The sequence below is a fragment of the Procambarus clarkii genome, chromosome 79, assembly GCF_040958095.1.
Source record: "Procambarus clarkii isolate CNS0578487 chromosome 79, FALCON_Pclarkii_2.0, whole genome shotgun sequence".
Classification (NCBI taxonomy): Eukaryota; Metazoa; Arthropoda; class Malacostraca; order Decapoda; family Cambaridae; genus Procambarus; species Procambarus clarkii.
This window is the reverse complement of record NC_091228.1, coordinates 5,766,700-5,790,052: the sequence shown is the minus strand read 5'-3', so window position 1 is coordinate 5,790,052 and position 23,353 is coordinate 5,766,700. Positions and strand designations below refer to the sequence as shown.

Here is a 23,353-nt window from a genome sequence, read left to right as displayed (position 1 = left end):
ACGCCCATTATTCAATATTAATGAAATATACAATGTTGTAACAACAAAATTATGATTCTTGTCACTTTTTTTATTTAACAAACAAATATTAGACATAAAAGTCACGGTTATTTGTTAATTAAGCACTCCAATGTCTTTAATATGGCTCGCGTTTTCTCAGACAACTTCCCGTCTTCTTCTAATCTTTTCCTGCTGGTTGAGGATTGTTAGTCGTGGAGTGACCCCTTGTTAGCCACTCAGAAGAGGCCGGCCATTAACACGCCTCGGACGCGAGCCGGTCAACCTGACCAAATGTAAACTCTATTATAATACAATACCTATTAATTCGCATATTTTGCGTCTCTCTAATTTAATGTAAACAAATATTGAAATTCCTTTACATGATTCTATCTCAAATGCATGGAGCAACTATAGGAAATGCTATACTCATTTCAATCCTAGGTTTGTCGAAATAACCATTAAAAGAAGGCACCAAGCCGGAAATAAATATATAGGTAGCAGTAACAAATGTGAATATCATTCAAAATTATGTACTACCAGAAATCCTGACTAAATGTCCAAGATTTGCTTAGGTGGCGCATGCATATAACTATATTAATATAGTCAACCACCACCCTGCACTTAATTGGTGTGAGGAGCATAGTTACCAACTTAAAGTATATGCATAACTGCCTTACCGCAGATGTAATTGTTCAGCTTACAATACTCAACTATTAATATATTCATTAAACTAATGAAGATGGCCACTTTTAAAAGTCTTTACAACTACTAGAAAACAGTTATAACAATCCTTGCAGTATATACACAAGTCATAGGCCAAAATCCATAACGAGACTATCGGGTATAATCACCTCCCCCCCCCCCCAGGATTGGGTCGTTAACCCTGTACCCTCCAACCCAACAAGCTGGCGCGCCTGACCCCAAACAGCCAGACTACTCCTGGCCGCTGTTCAAGCACCACACCACTTCTTAAGGCTCCCAAAGGGTTGGTAAGTAGTTGTTCTCACACTTGTCTTAGATAGTTAATGGAGTATAGACGTCTGTGGTGCGCTGCCACTTGCATTAGTTTAGCCAAGCATAGAGACCTTGTCTTCAGCACATTTGTATATAGATAGATTATATATGATTCACTCTATACTAGATAGTTATATACATATTAACGTAATGAACATAATACCAATTTTACTTGTTCATTTTTATCTCTTGACAAGCCGAATAAGGTTCAGTATTAGTTTAAAAACCTAGAGGGGTAATACAGCAAATGCGGGATATATTTGGCTTAGGAATATTTAAGCAATTTTCAGCTCTTATAGTCGAGGGAAAAAGTTCAAAATTCTATCCAGATGTCTTAACGTAAACATATACAAAGTTAAAAGCAGGAAATCAAGGCAGCAGAAATATAGATTTAATTAGTCAAACTGGCATAGGAGGCGCGGTTAAAACCACAGGAAATAGAGAAATAATATTTGCCAATTTCCATAATTAAATAGGCCTAAGAGGGGGGGGGGGAGGTAGCATAATCTAGATAACTGAACCCTTCCAATGAATACTGAGAGAATCGGCTCGCGGACCAGATTTACTGAGAACTAGCAAATAACTATGAAGAGTAGATATCGGTACTATATAGGTAAGGTTCAATTACATTAGATAACGTAAATACGATGTAATGTAATGCTTAGTCTTGTTTATATTTTTGTTTTGTATATCTATATCTTGTGTTTTGTATAGTCCATGTTTATATGTTTTTTTCTTTAATCTCATTCATTACCTAGGTTTCCTAGCCTAGCCATACTCCCTTACTCCATTGTACCCCTGTAAGCCCCTTTTGTGTTTGTTTGGTACAGTATTGTGTACATTTATTTCTTTTTGTTTCTCTTGTTTTTCCGGCAATCAGCTTTTTTTTATGCAGTCAAGTATAGACCCAGAACTTAACCTCTTATCCACTATCTATGACAATAATCACTTTAATGATCTAAATTGCAGATATTTTGCAGCACATGATGTAAACAATGTATTAACTCATAGTCACAATATCTCTGTAATCAATTTGAACGTTAGATCCCTAGGCAAACACTTCGATGATGTTAGTGCCTTGATTGAAGCTATTGACAACAATTTCTCTTTTATTATACTTACTGAAACATGGTTGAAAGATGATACTACTCAACTCTTTAACATGCCTAACTACTCAGCAATCCACAACTGTCGTCAACTTCAGAGAGGTGGTGGCACTGCTCTTTACTACCACCAAGAACTAACATGCTTAAAAGAAATTAGAACTAGAGACTGCTATGGGGAGTATATCTTCGCCAGCTTCAGAGTCAAGGGTGCCGAGTCTATCCTGTCTGTGGGTGCAGTTTATAGAATTCCTAACACTGATGTGTCCGAATTCAACTCAAACCTTAGAAATCTAATACTTGATAACAGACTGAACAAAAACCACCTAATTATTGCAGGGGACTTTAATATTGACCTCTGCGAGCCTGAACACCCTACTGCTGTTAGCTTCCTCAACTGTATGAATTCCTGCTTCCTCATACCCTTAATCACTAGACCTACTAGAATCACTGATAGCACTGCCACGACTCTTGATCACATCTGGACAAATATAACCTCTCCGCTTACTTCAGGTATAATCACCGATAGCACTACAGACCATTACCCCACATTTCTCTTAACTAACATTAGCAAACCACCTCTTGAGTCAAGAGAGATACGTTTTAGACTACACAATGAAACTGCTATAGACAATTTTATAACTGCTACTGATAATGTCAACTGGGAGTCCGAGTTAGGTAACATAGAGGACATCAACCTAGCAGTTCAATCTTTTCTTCAAATAACTCTTAGCCTTTATAATACCCACTGTCCTATGCTTACAAAACAAGTCACAACCAAAAGGCTTAACAATCCTTGGCTTACAAAGGGAATACTTAAATCTATTAATAAAAAACATGACCTTGAGAAAAAGTATAGGTTAGGGATTGTCTCCAAAGAATTCTCAAAGAATTACTCATTATTGCTATCTAAGATAATTAGACGAGCCAAAACTAAATACTACGAAGATAAATTTACCCAAATAAAGAGCAACATTAAACAAACATGGAGAACAATTTCACAAATATTGGGATCAAAAAAGTCTTTAAATAGCAAACCGACTCTCCTGTCTAATAACGATGGTCAGCTTTCAGCCTCTGATTCTGCTATTGAGTTCAATAGGTTCTTCTCTTCCATTGGTTCATCCCTTGCTAATGATATTCCATCTTCCAGTACTGACATTAAGGACTATCTTACAGGGAACTATCCCCAGTCTCTGTACCTAAAGCCTATTAATTCCATTGACGTCAATGAGATAATCCTTTCCCTTAAAACCAAGTCTGGTGCCCTTGAGGAGATACCAACTTTAATCTACAAAAAAGCCTCCAGATCTTTAGCCCCTGCTATTGCTTTGCTCTTCAACAAGTCACTTGAACTCCAAACCTTTCCAGATATTCTAAAAAAAGCGAGAGTAACGCCTGTCCACAAATGTGGTGATCTCACAGATGTTAACAACTACAGACCTATATCAATCCTGCCAAACTTGTCAAAAATTTTTGAAAAACTAATCTATAAGCAGCTTTACTCATATCTAGCCAAACTCAATATACTTAGCCCTTGCCAATATGGCTTCAGGCCCAAAAAAAAGCACTAACGATGCACTTATTAGTATGCTTAACTCGATTCATACAGCTCTTGATAAAAATGAGTTCCCTGTTGGGTTATTTGTGGACCTGCGTAAAGCTTTCGATACTGTCAACCACCAAAACCTTCTTCTTAAATTACATCATTATGGTGTCAGAGGACACTCCCTACAATACCTCAAATCCTACCTTACTGACAGGCTCCAATGTGTTTCTGTGAATAATACAATTTCGCCCACCCTACCCATCAACATTGGTGTTCCCCAGGGCAGCATACTTGGCCCTCTCCTCTTTCTCATCTACATTAATGACCTTCCAAATGCCTCCCAACACCTCAAACCAATCCTATTTGCTGACGACACAACCTTCATTTACTCCAGTCCTGATCCCCTTGCTCTAAATGCCACAGTAAATACTGAGCTAAATAAAGTCCATCTGTGGCTAACTGCCAACAAACTCACCCTTAACATTGACAAAACTTTCTATATTCTGTTTGGCAATAAATCCTCTAATCAAATAAATCTCAAAATAAACAATACCCAAATTTGTAACAAATTAGATGGCAAATTCCTTGGCATTCTCATTGACCACAAGCTGAATTTCCAGGGACACATTCTAAACATATCAAAAAAAGTTTCAAAAACTGTGGGCATTCTTTCTAAGATCAGATATTATGTACCACGCCCTGCCCTGGTGACTCTCTATTACTCCCTTATCTATCCATATCTCAACTATGGTATTTGTGCTTGGGGCTCTACTACCCAAAATCACTTACGTCCTCTAATTACTCAACACAAAGCTGCTATTAGGACAATATCCAACTCTGGCCCCAGACATCACTCGGTACCCCTACTCAAATCTCTGAATATGTTAGACATTAAGTCACTGCACATTCACTCATGTGTATTATACATATACAAAACGCTAAATTGTAATGCCAATCCTGATCTCAAAAGCTTCATAGAAGGTTGTAACAGAACCCATGAGCACCACACCAGAAATAAATACAGTTTTGATATTCCTAGAGTACGACTTAATCAAACCAGAAATGCTCTACAAATCAAGGGGCCCAGGATGTGGAATGACCTTCCCAACCATGTTAAAGACAGTACCTCTCTCAACCAGTTTAAGTTAAAAACGAAGCTATACCTAATAAATTCCATGTAACCTACCTTACCCTTCTATTGTCAACCCATGTATGTTTTTTGTTTTTTTTTTGTTTTACAAATCAACGCTGTTTTAATGTAATTTTCTGTAATAATTTATAATTGTATTTGTGCTGTTTTTTCAACAATGTTCCCCCCCTCTTTTACCTCTATTTTTATTTGTACTCAACGCATTTTTTTCTTTTTACCCATTAGTTTTAAGCTTTAGTCAGTAGTGTTTTTTCCTGCCCGAAACGCTTTGCGTAATAGTGGCTTTAGGCATTGTATGTACTAGCTCTATCTATAAAGCCAACAAACTTTGTAAAATCTCTTTATGTATGTACCTTTGCCTAAATAAAAATTATTATTATTATATATATATTATTATTATAAATTATGTTGACTAATATGGAATTAAAGTAATCGTTATACCAGGAAATAGTTTTCTAGTAGAAATTAAAATATTTCTTGTTTATATAATACACAAGTTACCATGAATAATTTCTAGGACAAAGGGTAGGTTATTAGTTACAGTAATAATCATAACTAACTTCAGGTGGTGGGAGAGTTAATGTACTATATTGAATACAGCCTTAACAGTGCTACTTCAGCAATTTTAATAGAATCGGTATAAATATATAAAAATCGTTAGGTTCATTTGATAAACAATATTGCTAGGTTTTTGTTTAAAGATACATTCAGAGACTTAAGACAATTAAAGAAAGTGGATACCAAACTTTGACCGTAATTTTCAGTAATGCATAATACAATATTGATTTTTAGATTATCAACGTTACATCATTCTCAAATTAATGTCATGTTAAGCTTAACTTCAACCCGTCAACAGAAACCATATTAGGCACAATATGCTTGTTTGTATTAACTTAATCACGATCATTTAAGACTTATTTTGCACTAAGCAAACGAATTAGTTCAAACATTTAACAACATGTTTTTCACTACTCAAATTATTTAAGGTACAACACCGTTTTGAATCAAAGGTTTCAACTAATATTCGTCTTTCTTTGCAGGTGGCGACGTACAACACAACTGGACTATAATGGACATCACTGACAACGGCAATGAAACTGAACTTCTATGCAATTAACGCAACGTGCAGCAACACGGCCAATAACTACAACTTTGGCGGCAAGCTTAAGATCTGAGCAGACTTCTGGAGTGCACGCGACACGTCTGTGTCAATGGCTACGGATAACTGACTTCCTACGTCAACTTAGACTGCAACTTCCGCCTTTGTCACTACTTCAACAGACTTCTGAACGATAAAGGAAGATCGTGACGCAACTATACACATTTTGCTCCAAGGCAATTGTTATTACTAGAAATTATATAATAAAACATTATATTTCCAAACGAATCTTGTCTAACCTTATAAGTAAATGTTTTGAAATTGAAAATTACGACATTGAACCCATACGAAACTTTAGGCTGATAACTGTTTTCATGCTATGGACAATTTAATTGCACTATAGTGAAAGCTTAGTTATCATCACTGATGCGTAAGGTAAATCAAATTTATCAAACTGCTACAATTGTGTAAAACCAACTTTTTTTTTGACATTCAAGCATTTTAATATTTTAAAACTGAACGAGCTACGCCAATTATTACAACATTTACGAACTCGACTGATTTATAACACGATTGTTTTCAATGGCGATAAACCGAACACGCAATCATAAGTTACCAACAAACTTTCGCATTTATTATGATCAAACTAATAATGCAATGATACCAACTTGCGCATTATTCCATATGTAAAGAAGACAATCTGCAGTTACTGACACACGGTATTCAAACTTTTACAAAGCTAGCAATCTGAACGATTTTTGTCAGATTTAATGAGATTTTTACAACTAGACGAGGCTGATTTAGACAATTTAACGCAGATTGCAAATCTACATGATGATTTAGTGTTCATAAGATCAAAATCATCAGGAACTGCGGCTGTTACACAAATACGACGAACACCTACTCTGATTAAACGGAACAAGCAAACGACATCGCTATATGTGGTTACAAACCAGGATTCTAGCACTGCCTAACTTATTTTTAACGCGATGGATAACCTTACTGAAGCCAACATATGGGCCTATTTATCCTTTGCACTAACCTGTCAGCTTAGAGTCCGCCCTCTCAAAGGTATTATTTCTCATTTAACTAGTTAAGTTTGGACCTCGTAAATTATATATTTTAAGTTGCCTGTAGTCTAATAACCATTCTGACGTTCGAATTCTTTCTTTACTCTAGTCTTAAGGTTCTGGATGGAACTTTATATCTTGTGATCTGTCCTCTTCAAAGTGTGTCAGGTCAGGTTCCTCTAACTCATGTGCCTTGAAAGAGCGCTCGTTTACGTCTCTTAAACGATGTCCCACGTGGCTCTGAATATGGCTTTCACTTCAGTGCCATTTTCTTCCATCATAGTATATTCATTTCTAGGTCTCTAAGATCCCCTCTATTCATAGTTCTCGGTTTTTATGGACTTCTGATCTTCCTTGGATCACTTAACGAGTCCGAGGTTTACTGTGCTTCTGTCTTCCTCTTCAGTGTGATGAACATCTACACATTTCTGAGAAAACATTTCATTTCTTCTTTCTACCTTTTAGTTCAAGACTTCATGTAAGCCCCATGTATGTAACGTTTCTTGATCAAACTTTTAGCTCCATGATATGGCACAGGTCGCTAGCTGCAAGGAAGTATCTCGTACTCTATTTTTTTCATATCTGCCACATCTTGGGTAAACACTAGGTCTAATACTGCTGGTGGGTCATCTTCCCTTACTCTTGTTGATTTCGTAATGTGTTGCTTCAAGAAGCGTTTGTCTTCTAGCTTTCCCGTGACGGATTCCTACTTATCCAATCTCTTTCTCTGCGACTAGAATCTTACCCCTCGTTCTCATCATGGCTCTTTAGGACTATTTGCCCATCTCTCTACTTTTACCACGCCTATTCCATGCATCTCTTGTTGACACATAGGCTATGAGGGGTTGGATGATCTGGGGTAGCCTCTTGCCTGTTCGCTCTCAGCCCCGTAATGTCCCTTTCCCCTTCACTCTGTAATTGAAGACTAACGCAGTATGGTACAACCCTTTCATTTTTATCATCGCTCCATATATCTCGTGTTGGCTGAACACCAGTGTTGGGATCACTGTCCAGGACCTTATAGACTACGCAGGTCCAGTTGTGCTTGCAGGGTCGAGCATTAGTAGTTCATTGCACTGACTCCCAATTTCATTTAATTTTAAAACTGTGTTTAGCATTGACGTCGATAACTTCATCTAGACCGTTCCGCTCATTTACAACTCTTGGACTGAAACTAGGTCTTTCTGACGTCTGGCTTTTAAATTATCTCCTGTTCCTTGTTGTAAACATTGCTTCTATATCTACTTTATCGAACCCCTCAGTATAATGTACCTCGCTGTCATATTCCTTCTTTCCTGCAGTATAGTGAGGTACAGTTTCCTTAGCTCAGGAACGATCCCCGTTACATGTTTTTTAACATTTTTCGTGGCCTGTTTTCTCTGGATAAGTGATACTTATTATCTATACTGTGGCAATGTACTCAAGAATGGGTCTGGGAATACTCTATAGTGCTCTTGGAAGAGATTTTTGTCCAAGTTCCTGAAGGATAACCTGACGTTATCAGTATGGCATAGGCTTCCTTCATTAGTCGCATGATAAGCCTCTCTGGTGTAGCATCTTGAGTTATATCCACTCCTAAGTCTCCTTTTTTCGCAAGTGGGAAGTTGCATTCCCTTCATTTTCTACTGTATTTAAGCCTTTTTTGCTCAAAGTCCTGTCCTCATAATTTGCATTAGTCAGGGTTAAAATCTAGTAGCCATTTCTCAAACTATTTCTGGACTTTGTCTACTTCATCTTACAATGTATTGCAATCTTTATTTCTCATTACTTTAGTATCAACAAACATTGATAAAAAATGAGTTTACTTCCTCTTTATATCCTTTACGTACATTAGCAACAGGATGAGTTCTTATACCGATCCTTGGGTGACTCAACTTATTACCTCTCTCCATTCTCATAGCTATGACTTTTTGCAGTCTTTCTGAAAGGTACTCCTTCAACCACTTAAGGTCTCTTCATAATACACCAGCTTGCTTCTCGAATCTGTATAGAAGTTGCTTGTGAGGGAATGTCAAAAGCTTTCTGGCAATCCACGAAAATATATTCTGCGCAACCTCCTCTCCTGTTTGATTCTTCTCATTATGTCATATAACTCGAAATTGGTCTCGCAGGCTTTTCCGTTGGTGCTTGAAAACAGAACATGCATTCGACGAACCTTCTTTCAACATCCTTAATATCTTAGAGATTACTTGCTAATGATACCCGACGGTTCTTCTGTGGCTCTCGTCATCCTTTCTTCTATATAGGTACTTTATTAGCTCCTTTCCAATGACGAGCTGAAATCTATAGCAAGGGCTCCTCAGAAAGCCTGCATCTTCCACTTTTAGGATGAAACGTTTGATTATGTCTGGCCCTATGGCTTTCATCACATCGAGCTCCTCTATTTGTTCATTTACGTCACTAAAAAAATCCTACTTTAGTGTGTCATTTCGGCCAAAATATATCTACAAATCAAATGCAAATAGTTCCAAAGGCACAAACCCCTAGGAAAGGCCCCTCCGCTTTCCCTCTTCCTAATCCACTAACCAATCAACATCACTCCACTTTCATGTGAACTAAAAAAAAGTTCACATGAACTTGGGGTAATAGATGATAGGTTTGTGGATTATACCTAAACCTAGACGTTTATGCCTTTGGGGGGAGCGCACTCCCCTTGGCATATGCATTAATAATACATAATGCATATGCCAGTCTACATTTGCATCATCCTAATCTAAGACGATTCTCCTATCTCTCGCTCGAAATATGTTTTACCCATTCTCTATATTAAGTCTACTTCAACCCATCTCTTACGTCACTTAATCTTTCCCACTCATCTCAAAATAAAATGAATGCAAATAGTTCCAAAGGCACAAACCCCTAGGAAAGGCCCCTCCGCTTTCCCTCTTCCTAATCCACTAACCAATCAACATCACTCCACTTTCATGTGAACTAAAAAAAAGTTCACATGAACTTGGGGTAATAGATGATAGGTTTGTGGATTATACCTAAACCTAGACGTTTATGCCTTTGGGGGGAGCGCACTCCCCTTGGCATATGCATTAATAATACATAATGCATATGCCAGTCTACATTTGCATCATCCTAATCTAAGACGATTCTCCTATCTCTCGCTCGAAATATGTTTTACCCATTCTCTATATTAAGTCTACTTCAACCCATCTCTTACGTCACTTAATCTTTCCCACTCATCTCAAAATAAAATGAATGCAAATAGTTCCAAAGGCACAAACCCCTAGGAAAGGCCCCTCCGCTTTCCCTCTTCCTAATCCACTAACCAATCAACATCACTCCACTTTCATGTGAACTAAAAAAAAGTTCACATGAACTTGGGGTAATAGATGATAGGTTTGTGGATTATACCTCAACCTAGACGTTTATGCCTTTGGGGGGAGCGCACTCCCCCTGGCATATGCATTAATAGTACATAATGCATATGCCAGTCTACATTTGCTTCATCCTAATCTTAAGATGGTTCTGATATCTCAATATACGATGTAACCCGCCCTTTACAATTAGCTCCACCACCCTTCCTAACTCACTAAGTCTTCCCCACCTATTTTTTATGAGCCCTAGATGAGGATTGTCTGTCCGCCAATCCTGTAATGTTTGCCTCTGATCACCCAGCATTAATTGGGAATATCGGTATAAACCGATTGACGAGTCGTATTCCAGTGTAAAACTAGTAAAGTAAGGCTTACTATGAGCTACTGGGAAGGGAAAGCTCTCAGCCTGCTAACATGAGTCTGAAGTTGTCTACTCCTGTCTGCCTAGTTCTCTTCCCATGAACAATTGTTTACTTATCTCTTTACCTTACAGCTTGAGCTGTAAGCTTCAGTCGTCAGCTCCAGCACTTGCCACGCACCTGAAAGTAAAAAAACATTTTTTCATTAGCGTTTAATACAAAAAGTTTATTTCAATTACAATCGAGTAGCAAAATAAAATTGTGTTCGAAAGATTGGACCCAATCACTGGAAAGGGTGAAATTGTAATGGAGATTAATTACAGACTATCAATAGTAGAAAACAGCCTATACTGATAAAAGAGTAATAGATTAATAACAGTAGCCTATTTGCCTTCGACTCACTAGGCTATGATGTACCGCACTGTACAACATACAGGTGTACACATTAAACTACAACGTAGGACAGAAAAGATGGTTTTTCACCCATCAGATTACAAATTCATGGAACTCCAAAACCACTTAAGCTGTAAATGCCTAATTATTATTTTAGTTTATAATCCAGATACAAAAAATCCTCGCTAAAATTAGGGGAAAAGGGAGAGGGGGGGGACATTTTGACAAGTCACTGGCTTTCTGTCACCCGTCAAAGCCACTGGAGATGGTGGCCCGTAGGTAAATTTATCATACGAGCCCTCTCTTAATCTGAATCATGCTCAATATACTAACTTCCTCTTAACTAATTATACATTAGTGTATAAGTGACCTACACACTGGTCAAGCCCCCCCCCCCCCCCCAATACACTAAATCTGCTGCCCAACTTTATCGTTTTATATACATTTCCCACTTATTTAAATAAATCAAAATGTTTATCATTTAGTGTGGGGTTTAAGGCTGACCTTAGACAAGGGTGTTTAAAGGCCACCACAATGACCCCAAATGACCATGTGCCAACTATAACTGCCAGTTGAACAACACCTATGGCAATTTTGGCCTCAATACAAAAAATATCAAATATATAGTTCACGCGGGAACAAGACTTCTATTTCAATTTACTAATCAATAATGGCTGTCACATCGATTTCTTGTACTCACAATTAATCGATGTACTCCTTGGTAGTTGTTATTGATGGGCGTCAACGATCCTTCCCTCTCGGCTCCTCGGCGTCAAATGACCCTTTGGTTTAATTTTATGCACCCGGACACTCCACTCTCCCTTCCTTCACCATAACGCCAAACTCTTGAACTATAACACCACAGTTAAGCTTCTGACCACCAGAGTCGCTCAAATCGATATTACGCCGTCCATATATAATGGTTGCAAATACGGGCTATTCATGCCCGTGCCACCTTTTGGGTGGCTTAATCTTTATCGCAACAATTATGTACGTTCATGTTATATAATGTGTATGCAGACAGTTTCAGGAATTTTTATGAGGAGCGGATTTTGTGTAGATATATGCGTTTGGTTTTTATTACGAAATTATCCGGCAGACAATCTTATAGTTTCAGCAAGTCACAATAACATGCCTGAGTTTACATGAGAGCCACTAGCACTAGTAGCCTCTACAGGGACAGGATTCCGGCGGATTGTCGAAGGTCCCCCTATTTGACTTGATCTTTCCCAGCTGTACTTTAACTAACAGTTTTGGCGGGTAGGCGGTTCCATGGGGTTAATAACCCTGTGGGTGAAAATGCATTTCCTGTTCTCAGTCCTACATTGAGGCTTGAAACTGTTGTTCATTTTGTTATATCTGACCTTTTGAAGCAATAGACTCGATCTAAATCCTCTAAATTGTTCAGTATTTTAAAAATTTCAATGAGATCTGCCCTGTCATGCCTGATTTGCAGTGTTGTATTCATCTTAATGAATATCAACGTTACTATCGATTTTCTTGAAGGAGTACAAGTAGTACATACATACAATGTCTTCATACAGTACAGCTCCACACTTGTAAAGACGAAGTAGGCCATTCAGTTTCTTTAAAGAAAATGTACTGAATTCGGGCTCTATTCTTCCCTCAAACTAAAGAAAAGTATACTCCCATCACAAGAAAGAAAATGAAGACCTGCAAATCAATGGGGAACTTCTTGAATGGGTTGACCAGTATCAGTACCTCGGGGTTACTGTCAGCTCTAACAGCGGGAAGCAAGAAGGGATTTGAGCTAGTTTCTAGTGAACCAATTGTTTGTATAATATTTTGATCGTTTCTATGCTTTCTTTATTAATTTATCAAAACTTTCCCCTTTATTCTCCTCATTTCTCTCTCTCTCTCTATTCTTGATGACAGTGGTTTCATTGACTAAGCCACTGCCAAGGCTATTGAAATTTATTCAATGAAATTGGTAAAGGCATTTGCAGTCATTTTCCTCATTGTTGTATGCTGTGATTTTTTGACAATCGCCATGGTAGCTCCATTGGCACAACTATTACTCAATTGACTTCACTCTGTGAGTGACTATCCTATCACATCCCATATTTGACATACCCACTTACCTTACCTGCCAATTTCATGTCATTAATAACTTTTAAGATTAATACATAACGTATATTCATATTGCTTCTTTATTGTGTTACTTAAGTTATAAGTTAAACCATTGGGTCTTCCAGCCAAAAAGGTGAGTTCCTTCTCTGGATGCTGGGTACCTGGATTGTACTTGGATGGGGTTCTGGGAGTTCTACTTCCCAAGCCTGTCCCGGGATCAGGCTTGACTTGGGATACCACAGTCCAACACACTGTTGTTTAGAGCAGCCCACAGCCCCACATATGGGTGAAAAGGAGAGGGATGATTGATTAATGGACTAAATGCCTACTGTTGTATGATTAGCATACTGTACTTGTAACTATATTTGATACTGACAGAAACTGAACTTTATTTGACATGTACAAGTTGCTGCAGCACTTAATTGAATGGAGATTCTTAGTCATTGATCTCTGATGCTTAGTAGTTCATGGAGTCCACACTTAACTTCATTCATTGCACTACAATGACTGCCTGTTAAATTCCTCTTTTTATTATATGTATTTTAAATCACTAATTGTTATGGTAGTCACTCACATAAAAATCAAAACTTTAAAAAAATGATGCCTCTTACTGCCATTCACTCAGTGCTCTAGCTTCTGGGAAATGTCAGACACTGATAACAGTCTTGTTTCTGTGGAAAAACAGAAAAATGCCTGAGCATTACTCTGCCTGCCTATGCCTGCTACTCTGCCAAAATTGCCCCAGAAGGTCCTGAGATATCAAGTAGCCAATTGCCTGCCAAACAGATCCAGTAGCAGAGGGCACATAGAAGGAAATGCAGGGGGAAAGACCACACACACACACCCGAAAGGATAAGAACCAACCGAAGGCCCAACAAGTTCCAATCTGGGAATGAGAACATTGAAGACACAGGAAGGAAGGCAAACCAACCCCTGCAACAACTCCACAATACACAGAAGGAGACAGCTGAGCCTTAAATCATCATGCCAAAAAGTGAGAAGCTATGGGGGGATACCTGCAGTTACCTTGCGATGATTCCAGGGCTTAGCGTCCCTGCGGCGCCTCCTCATTGCTGGGCTGGTCAACCAGGCTGATGCATGCGGCAGGTCGCAACCTGACGTATGAATCACACAGCCTGGTTGATCAGGTATCCTTTGGAGGTGTTTATCAACTTCTCTCTTGAACACTGTGAGGGGTCGGCCAGTTATGTCCCTTATGTGTAGTGGAAGCGTGTTGAACAGTCTCGGGCCTCTGATGTTGATAGTCTTCTCTCAGAGTATCTATAGCACCTCTACTTTTCAACGAGGGTATTCTGCACATCCTGCCATGCCTTCTGTAGTGTTATTTCTGTGAGCAGGTTTGGGACCAGCCCCTCTACTGTTTTCCACGTGTAAATTATTATGTCTCTCTCTCGCCTGCGCTCAAGAGAATACAGTTTTAGTAACTTTTTGGGAGATAAAGTGAAGACAACAGAAAGGGGGCAAATTACAAACAAGGCCAGCTCGAAGAACTTGGATGAAGGCTCCCTCCATCGTACATGCATGAGAACACTACTGATGGTGGGAGGAAGCCAAAGACCAAGGCAGCGTAATATCCCCAGAACCTGGAGCCACAAAACCCTCATCTTGAACAGGAGGCAGCAAGGCCCAAATCATAGAATACTGCTTGCCCTTAGTGCTGCATGGATTTAACATCACCAACAATTGTTTGGAAAAGGCCACTGGGAAGCATGTTCAGGAAAGCCATTTAGACACTGCTAGAAAAAGAGGTGCTATCTCCAGCAGGAAAAAAACACTTTGCCTGATGGCAACAGGCTCAAAGGAATGGTCCTCGTTAATCCCAGACAATACAAGACCTGTGGTGACTGGCTGTGAGGACAGGTGCCATGAAATGCACATATTCATGTCCTCCCCATAAACTGAAAAAATGTAACAAATGAAGGTATAAACTGATATCCCAAAACAGAGCCTGGACAAACCCACAGTGCAGGCGATGAGTCACAATGAAGTAGCTGACGTTTGTTGACCAGACCACACACTAGAAGGTGAAGGGACGACGACGTTTTGGTCCGTCCTGGATCATTCTCAAGTCGATTGTGACTCAAGAATGGTCCAGGACGGACCGAAACGTCGTCGTCCCTTCACCTTCTAGTGTGTGGTCTGGTCAACAAACCCACATTGCAACACCAAAACTGGCATAAACCCCATTCCACCCTAACCACTGGGCCCCTGTAAAGGAGCCAAAGCCCATACACTACTCGGAACATGGCTCATGGACAACAAAACTAAAAGCTTACACAAAACCAATGCAAAAATAAAAATGAAACATAAACATAGGCTCCTACTGGACAGAGTCCAAAAACAATAGCCAACACTTAACTGAACTGAAGCCAGGAAACACAAGCAGAGCACTAGTAGCTTACACAGCCACACCACACAAGTGAATGAGGTGGGCAGCTGGCTGCAGCCTGAGTTGCCGGGGGTCTCCATATGGTGGCAGACAAGTGTAACTAGCAGTTGAGGCTGGAGAGAAAGAATGATTGTGTACATAGTCTGTCAGGGGTTGCCAATGTTTCCCAGGCAATTGCTTATTTTTTAGCACTTTTCTTTTCCTGTCGTATTCTTACAACTTTATTGAATACTATATTATTAATTTTTATATAATTCATAGTCTCCCTTGATTGTACTCATCAACTAAGTGGCCCTTTTGAGCTTTAGAATGTATAACCTACAAACATTAGCTTCTCTAAAAGTCCCACATATGTAGCAGGCTTGTAAACGGGAAACCACAAAACCTTTCATAGCCCACACTTTATTACAAGTAATGTACACGATTTATATGTCAACACTGCATTAAGGTAACAAAAATCCATGTCTAAAAAAGAAATTTTATTTTACAGGAATATTTTCACATTACAAACTCCTAGATCATAGCCTATAGGCAAATCTTAAGCCTCATTTTTCGGTTCAATATTCTGAACAAATTTTACAGCTGTATAGAACAGCTAAATTAAGTGAAAATATATCATGAGAATTATCTAACATAACTTAAAATTAAATCAAACCTACAAATGCAGAGAAGTATTAAAAGCTTTTCCGTTGGAAATTAAAAGATAAAATGTACTGTTGTTTACGGTTCAAATTACATAAAAAATACTGTACTGTACATACTGCAATGGCAGCAAAACAGAAATACCTTTAAGTCATATTCATTCAAAGATCTTGAATGTCACGTCAGTTACACGTTCAGTCTGTAGCCCATCACTCACAACCCAAAACAAGCATATTGAAATAGTCCATCCCATGCTAGAATGCCATGCTCTCTATTAATTAATATTGTTTGTCCGGCTGAAAGTAGCATTAAAAACAAAATTACAGATTTCCGAATCTCTATCCTTAAGTTTGAGGCGCAAAATGCAGTATATTGTTGTGTGTAAAATAGAAGCTCATAATATACTATACCTTTGAATTTGTAATTTAATCAGATGAACACTGTTTATCTGGGCATGGATGAATGTAAACAGTAATTTTTAGACAAGTCATTCTAGCATGTTGTTGACCCAAAGTGTAGCAGGCCATAAACTGGTACTTCCTAAGGAAATAAACAGCAGACACACACATATTTACATTTCATTACTTATACTGAAGTGTTACTAACCTGCTTATATGGAGCAATATTATTATGTACGAGTCTTACAAAATTGGCGCGTATCACAGGACAGAAAACGAAAATCTTAGCGTGGATCGGCATGTGAAATGGAACTTTCTCAAAAGGGGAGCTGACTAAAACTAAGATACACGGGTGCAATTTATTTATGTATCTATTAGCCACTTATCGAGTTGAGACAGCTGGAGCAGATTCTGTAATATTTATGGGACTGGCTTTTATAAGGATATACTTGGGTCTATGAAAGGATATGATTGGTTTCGACTAAAGTGGTCACCTTAAGAGAATGTTCCAACGTATGTGTATATTACAAGACGAGTCTAAAAATGAGCTGTATAAAAGAAGTCTTGTTCACACATCACCCTTAAGTATCCCAAAACATCTGTTAATCCTTCATCTTTTCTTTTTCACCTTCTTACATGTCTATAATTATTGAATTTAATGGAAACATTTATTTTTAATAAAAACACATCCTTCAGCAATTGTACTTCCATTAAAGTTATTTATTTTATTTATTTATTTAAGTTATTATTTATTCTTTAAGGAACCACAAAATATTCTCGGTATGTGGATGGAGATTTCCTGATATTAGTTTTATTCTTAGTCCTTCATTAACTTTCTTAATGATAACACTCATGACAAGGCAGAGGTAGTTTAGAAAATGCTTACAAAATATCAGGATTAAAATTCAGCCAAATGCCTTTAATAAGATACAAAATTGGGGACTTTTCAACCTGAGGAAGGCTAGATTTTATTACTGCAATTATTCGCATTAATGATTTCAACAATATTCTAAATCAAGATCAGGTTTCCACAGGCTGCTCGAGTGAATACTTGGAGCTCCTCTTCACCGTTTTCTCTGCATCCCACACACAATGAAAATAAATAAATACCTTTCACAAACAGCATCACTCTAAAAGCCTACCAGGAACCTTTCTTTATTTATTATTCATTTTTGTTGCCATAAAAATGCACCATTCCATCAGCCTGGGAGGGGAGTTATGTTTATATCACTAAACCATGTGTCCTTGTCACACTCGATTAATAAGGGAGAGCGGCCTCCTGTAAGGATACGTCTGGAAGTCCATACCTCACGGCTCCATTCTTTCACACTGAACTAAAATCCAGAAGTTCTAAGATCCACTGCTCACTCAAGCTCTTAGAATGCAAAAAGCAATAATGCCCACAGGCGATTGTCCAGGAGCAAGAACTAGGCCTAGGGGGGGGGACTCCCTCGTACAGTCATAACGTCTTATCAGGAGTGGCGGAAAAGAAACTTAACACATGTCAATAGCTAACGGTACCCTGATTGTTATTGGAGTATTTGGGTCAAGTTGCCTGTCAAGATCTTGTATTGGTTTTGACCTGTTTTCATCTGGCACCAACTGTTATTAGCACCTTTCTTCTGGTGGCACCATCACTCAATATAATTATTAAAACAATAAGATATTAACTTTTATGGTATCAAATTTGTTTCTTATAAAAAAAAATCAAATTATTATTTTTTTTGTTTGAAACATTCACTTTCATAATTTTTTGAACTATAATTACTGCTTTTAAATATTAAAATAAATATCTTGGTTTACTCTAACAAAAATTACACATCATATTATTTTCAATGATTTACAGATGCTGAACCAATTACAACAGGCATATGCTTGACCATCATAAGGAAGGAAGGTTCCTGTCGCATCTACTTCTACAGCTTTATGAGACAAGTCTTCATGTACTGGACGTGATCAGACAAAGGGGTTACTCCTGGCGTATATATCATTGGGATGGCTGTTCTGTTGGCTGATGTTGTTCCTATTGGCACATTGCTGCAAAAATGAAAATTGTATTAATTTTGTAGTCTTTGATTGGAAAACGTCAACTATATCTGTCATGAACTAATCAGTCATTAAACTTTACGCACGAGCCAATAGCAAGGCATTACATAGTACAAAAAGCAATACAGTATATATATATCTTCCCTGTCAATGTAAACAAAGTTTAAAGATATAACACTAAGAATTCTGACAAGACATTAATTTCACGTTGTTGGGGGGTAGGAAGCCTGTATTTAGGCTAAACAAGGTCCCCCAGAGGTCAACTACTGACCTTTCCCGGGATACCACCCACAAAATCTGCCTAATTCCTGGGTACCCATTTACTCCTACGTGAAGAGAGGCATTAAAAGAAAAATATACACAACCATCTCTGTCATACTGCACGAATTGAATCCGGGACCCTCAGGTGTGATCTGACAATGTAGACCACTGTGCTACAGTGATTTATTTACATAATGGTAGCATGAAATTTACAACAGAAAAAACAGTACGTAATTTTAACACATACCGCTTGTTTTCTCTCCCAAGTCTTCATTGCCAGTTTGTACTTCTCAAACTCATAACACCAGTCGCTGTACACCTGTAATATTGTACACATTAATACAGGAATATGGCCTATGTTGCAAAATTGTTTTCCCTTTATTGGCACCAAATGTAGTATACAGGCGATGAGTCACAATAACGTGGCTAAAGTAAGTTGACCAGACCACACACTAGAAGGTGAAGGGACGACGACGTTTCGGTCCGTCCTGGACCATTCTCAAGTCGATTGTGACAATCGACTTGAGAATGGTCCAGGACGGACCGAAACGTCGTCGTCCCTTCACCTTCTAGTGTGTGGTCTGGTCAAATGTAGTATATATGTAAAAGAAGACACCAATAACTACTGCTGCAGATAATAGGCAAACAGTTAACAATTCTAATGCTGATGTGCTAAAATTGTACAGAGAAAGAAACCCCAAAATGTTCATAATGGTCAAAAAAAATTATATTTTTAAAGGATGGCCATAAATAATATAAATGTACAATGTTCCAAAAACAAAGTTGGTTCATTCACAATCTTTTCTGCTTTACAAATACTGTACAAACAAAATTACTACATAGGTACAGTTACACCAGTACCCACTATTTCACGGGTTCTATATCTGGGATATGCATTCCCCTCCTGACGCTTTCTCGTGTTTAGATGTTCCAATGTTGCGCTAGAACACCCTTGGAACATACATTCCTGTAAAGCCACCAGCACGCTTAGTGTTTCGAGCAGGTCCTTAATCCTAATTTTCCCTGCAATATGATCCCGCCGAATCGTTTAACCAGGTACCCATTCACTGCTGGGTGAACAGAGGTTATAGTTAAGGATTGACGCCCGGTCAATCCTCCCCGGCCAGGATTCGAACCCAAGCCAAAGTACGCACGAAACGCCAGGCGAGTGTCTTACCACTGCGCCACGGAGGCTGCTATACACCAACCTTGGAACATATCAATGCTAGAGAAAGCACTAGGGGTAATTGGTAGAGACTGTAATACTGTATACTGTACCTCTTAACATTCACCAATAGGGGAATCACATGTTAAAAATGTAAAAAAATGGGTTCCATCTTACTTGTGAACGTATCAGCATGAACAATTGTGTTGGGGACAATTTCATTAGCTTTGCAGGAGAAAAACCCCATATGGAAAATATCTTCATTAATAAGGAGGACCTAATCAGGGACATCACAATCTCAAATACAACCTTATTGAAGTTAAAAGTAAATATATATTCTTAGAATTTGTCCAGATACATATGCAATAAGATGGGGAAATTCAATAAAGTTGATTTCAACAATTGGGGAAAACTTGGACAAAATTGAATTACACAACATTCCTTGAAGCATAAAAATTAACATGGGAAAACTGTAATACTTAATGATTAGCAAAATGCAAATACATTCAGCATTCAAAATACTGTATAAAGGTAATACAGCACTTACTGTAATAAGTCAACCAATCTCAAAGACAAAAACAAAGGCCTACCTTCTGGAAATCATTGGTGCGGCCAGGAGCTGAACAGCGATGAGCATCTACGGTGATATTGTATGAACATACAATATCTCCACCCATTTTGCAATCATAACGACCGGCATCGGCCTCGTTGACATTCATCACCACCAAACCATGCTCTGATGTCTCTATGTACTTGTCGGGCCTGAGGAAAATTTAAACAAATTTAATTTTCAAGCAATGGTACTGTATATGTAATTGATAAAATTCATGAAACAATCACTTTAATCACTAGCAAGTCAAATGACAAGATTAATTATATAATTGTACAAATAGTTCTTCAAATGGTTGTCCTGTATGGGCAATAATGTACATAATACACCTGAATGCATACAATTAAAGCTATACAGTACTGTGCTAAAAAAATATATATATATATATTGGCTGTGGGGAAGTGAATTTTTCCTTGCTGATCCCTGCTTGATGGGGTTCTGGGAGTTCTTCTACCGCCCGAGGCCAGGCTTGACTTGTGACTTGTGAGAGCTTGGTCCAACAGGCTGTCCACCCTGAGCAACAGTCTGAACAACACCATGTACTCTATATCTCATTACCACACATCTAGAGGTGCACACAGGAGTGTAAGCCAGCAAGAACATCACTAACTCAGGGTGGAAGTATGTGTTCTCGGTCTCCCTGAATAGCTGTTATCGTCCAGGGTTCAGATATCACATAATGGCCAACATGTGATGTTGGGTAGTTTAATTAGGACAAGACATGCAGGGGGGTTGATGTTTTAATTCCAGGTGAGGTATTTCAAGAGAGAAGCTGAAACTGAGGGCATGACCTCTCAGTGACCAAAGCCAGTGACTCTTGGTGATGTCACATCATAGAAGCCTATCTGAAGGCATGCCTGGGGAAAATGCTGTTTCCCATTTGGCTGATTCATAGGTAGACTATTGAGACTGCAGAGCCAGGCATGGCACTGCAGTAAGAAAATCTGACATTCTTAGCTGGGTTCCTGAATCAGTCAGATGTGCACAAAATTCTACTCTCTTGCCCAAGTGATCATTACCATACGGAACCTGTGCTATGTCATGTTAAACATCTGCTATTATTTGCATTCATATTACGTTTACCAGAATCAAATTATATTATTAACTGGGACATAGCGAGGTCCCTGCGAGATTTTCAGACTCGCTGCTTAATCAGTGTCAATACGTAACTGTCTGACCACTACTGAAGGCATCGATTAATGCTTTTATATTAAAAATCCCCTCTTCCTGAAATTATTCCGTACCAATACTGCATAATGACATTAGTTATGTCAATATCTAACTTTTAAGAACAGTATTGATATTTATCCTCCAATACTTGTCACTTAGGTAAAACATCGTACATTTGAATATTTCAACACAAGAAATGATAGCTACTTTCCTCACTTACAAACAATATCATTAACAAATGAACTGCCCTCAATCACCAAGTGTTGGAAACAAGACTGAGAATATGAAACTATTGAGAACATTAAAGTACAGTAATAAGAACCTTACAATGTTTAGGATAAAGTGTTGAGAACAATATATTGCTTAGAATGTAAAATTATCAAGAGCATGAACGTCTTGAGATTGTTGGGAATATGCACATTAAGACAAATTTTGAATGTGTCGGCATACATTATAATTTTGACAAAATTACAATGTATGCAAACACAATTAATTTTGACAGTGACAAAACATTACACAAAATTATGGCAGAAGTATCTCCAGAGGTTGCAAATTTTATGACGTACAGAAAATACATCAGTAATCTTTCAATTACTCACCTATATCTAATCTGGTATTTGCCCTTATCCTTTGAGTAGTGGTGCCAGGTGATATCTTTTAAAGAGATGGGACGGGGAAGTTTAACGGCACAGCCCAAGTGGATGCTCTGGCCCCATGTCACCACCATCTTTTTCTTAGCAATGCAAGCATCACAGAGTCCTGGAGTTGAGCCTGTAACATCTTGAAGTAGTCTGCGGAGAGAGTGCTTACTGTTAGAGCCTATACGTATATCTAGCAGCCTCTAAGACAGCTGTAGGTTGCCGACCTCCGGCATGGGAGTCGATCGGCCGAGCGGACAGCACGCTGGACTTGTGGTGCCGGGTTCGATCCCGGGCGCCGGCGAGAAACAATGAGCAGAGTTTCTTTCACCCTATGCCCCTGTTACCTAGCAGTTAATCAGCTGTCACGGGCTGCTTTCTGGGGGTGGTGGCCTGGTCGAGGACCGGGCTGCGGGGACACTAAAGTCCTGAAATCATCTCAAGATAACCTCAAGATCTCAAGATACCTGAATACACTACTATACAAAGAACCACATAGCATATTATTTCTCATCTACAAGGAAAGAAAACACAAAGATTTTGTGATAATTTTCCTGTAGACCATATTAGCAATGAAACCTAAACAGATTAAGGTAATCAACAAATTCTCAAACTAAATTAATAAACATATAGAGATTATGTTACAAAAGAAAATGAAGTGATGACGACGTTTCGGTCCATCTTGGACCATTCTCAATCGACTTGAGAATGGTCCAGGACGGACCAAAACGTCGTCGTCCCTTCATTTTCTAGTGTGTGGATTGGTCAACATACTTCAGCCACGTTATTGTGACTCATCGCCTGCATTATGTTACAAAGTTTGGGTGCATTTTACATTTTTGTCTTTATAAAACCACTA

General features: G+C 38.5%; 2 protein-coding genes and 1 long non-coding RNA gene across 8 annotated transcripts in view; 1 reads left to right on the top strand and 2 right to left on the bottom strand.

Annotated features, from left to right (window-relative positions):
• LOC138349618 (transmembrane protein 70 homolog, mitochondrial-like) overlaps positions 1–11,857 on the bottom strand; it is a 35,853-nt gene extending 23,996 nt beyond the window's left edge. For 2 of the 3 annotated variants that reach the window (XM_069314483.1, XM_069314487.1), the window contains exons 1-2: positions 11,764–11,849; positions 10,798–10,850 (exon numbers count right to left, since the gene is read on the bottom strand). The gene's annotated coding sequence lies outside the window, so the exon portion shown is untranslated. Of the gene's footprint in view, positions 1–10,797; positions 10,851–11,763 lie in introns of all 3 variants that reach the window. The other variant, XM_069314484.1, reaches the window with a different exon arrangement.
• Positions 216–6,199, top strand: LOC138357571 (uncharacterized). The gene is made up of 3 exons (XR_011225064.1): positions 216–293; positions 868–989; positions 5,857–6,199. It is a non-coding gene; the product is annotated as an uncharacterized lncRNA (long non-coding RNA).
• Positions 11,858–16,030: 4,173 nt separating the features above from the next.
• The window catches only part of LOC138357568 (semaphorin-2A-like), a 23,314-nt gene continuing 15,991 nt past the window's right edge, over positions 16,031–23,353 (bottom strand). For all 4 annotated transcript variants that reach the window (XM_069314477.1, XM_069314476.1, XM_069314478.1 and 1 more), the window contains 4 exons: positions 22,456–22,647; positions 20,667–20,838; positions 19,159–19,230; positions 16,031–18,641 (listed from right to left, as the gene is read on the bottom strand). In XM_069314477.1, coding sequence (XP_069170578.1) covers positions 18,561–18,641; positions 19,159–19,230; positions 20,667–20,838; positions 22,456–22,583 — 453 coding nt within the window. In that variant the 5' untranslated portion in view covers positions 22,584–22,647 and the 3' untranslated portion in view covers positions 16,031–18,560. The remainder of the gene's footprint in view (positions 18,642–19,158; positions 19,231–20,666; positions 20,839–22,455; positions 22,648–23,353) is intronic.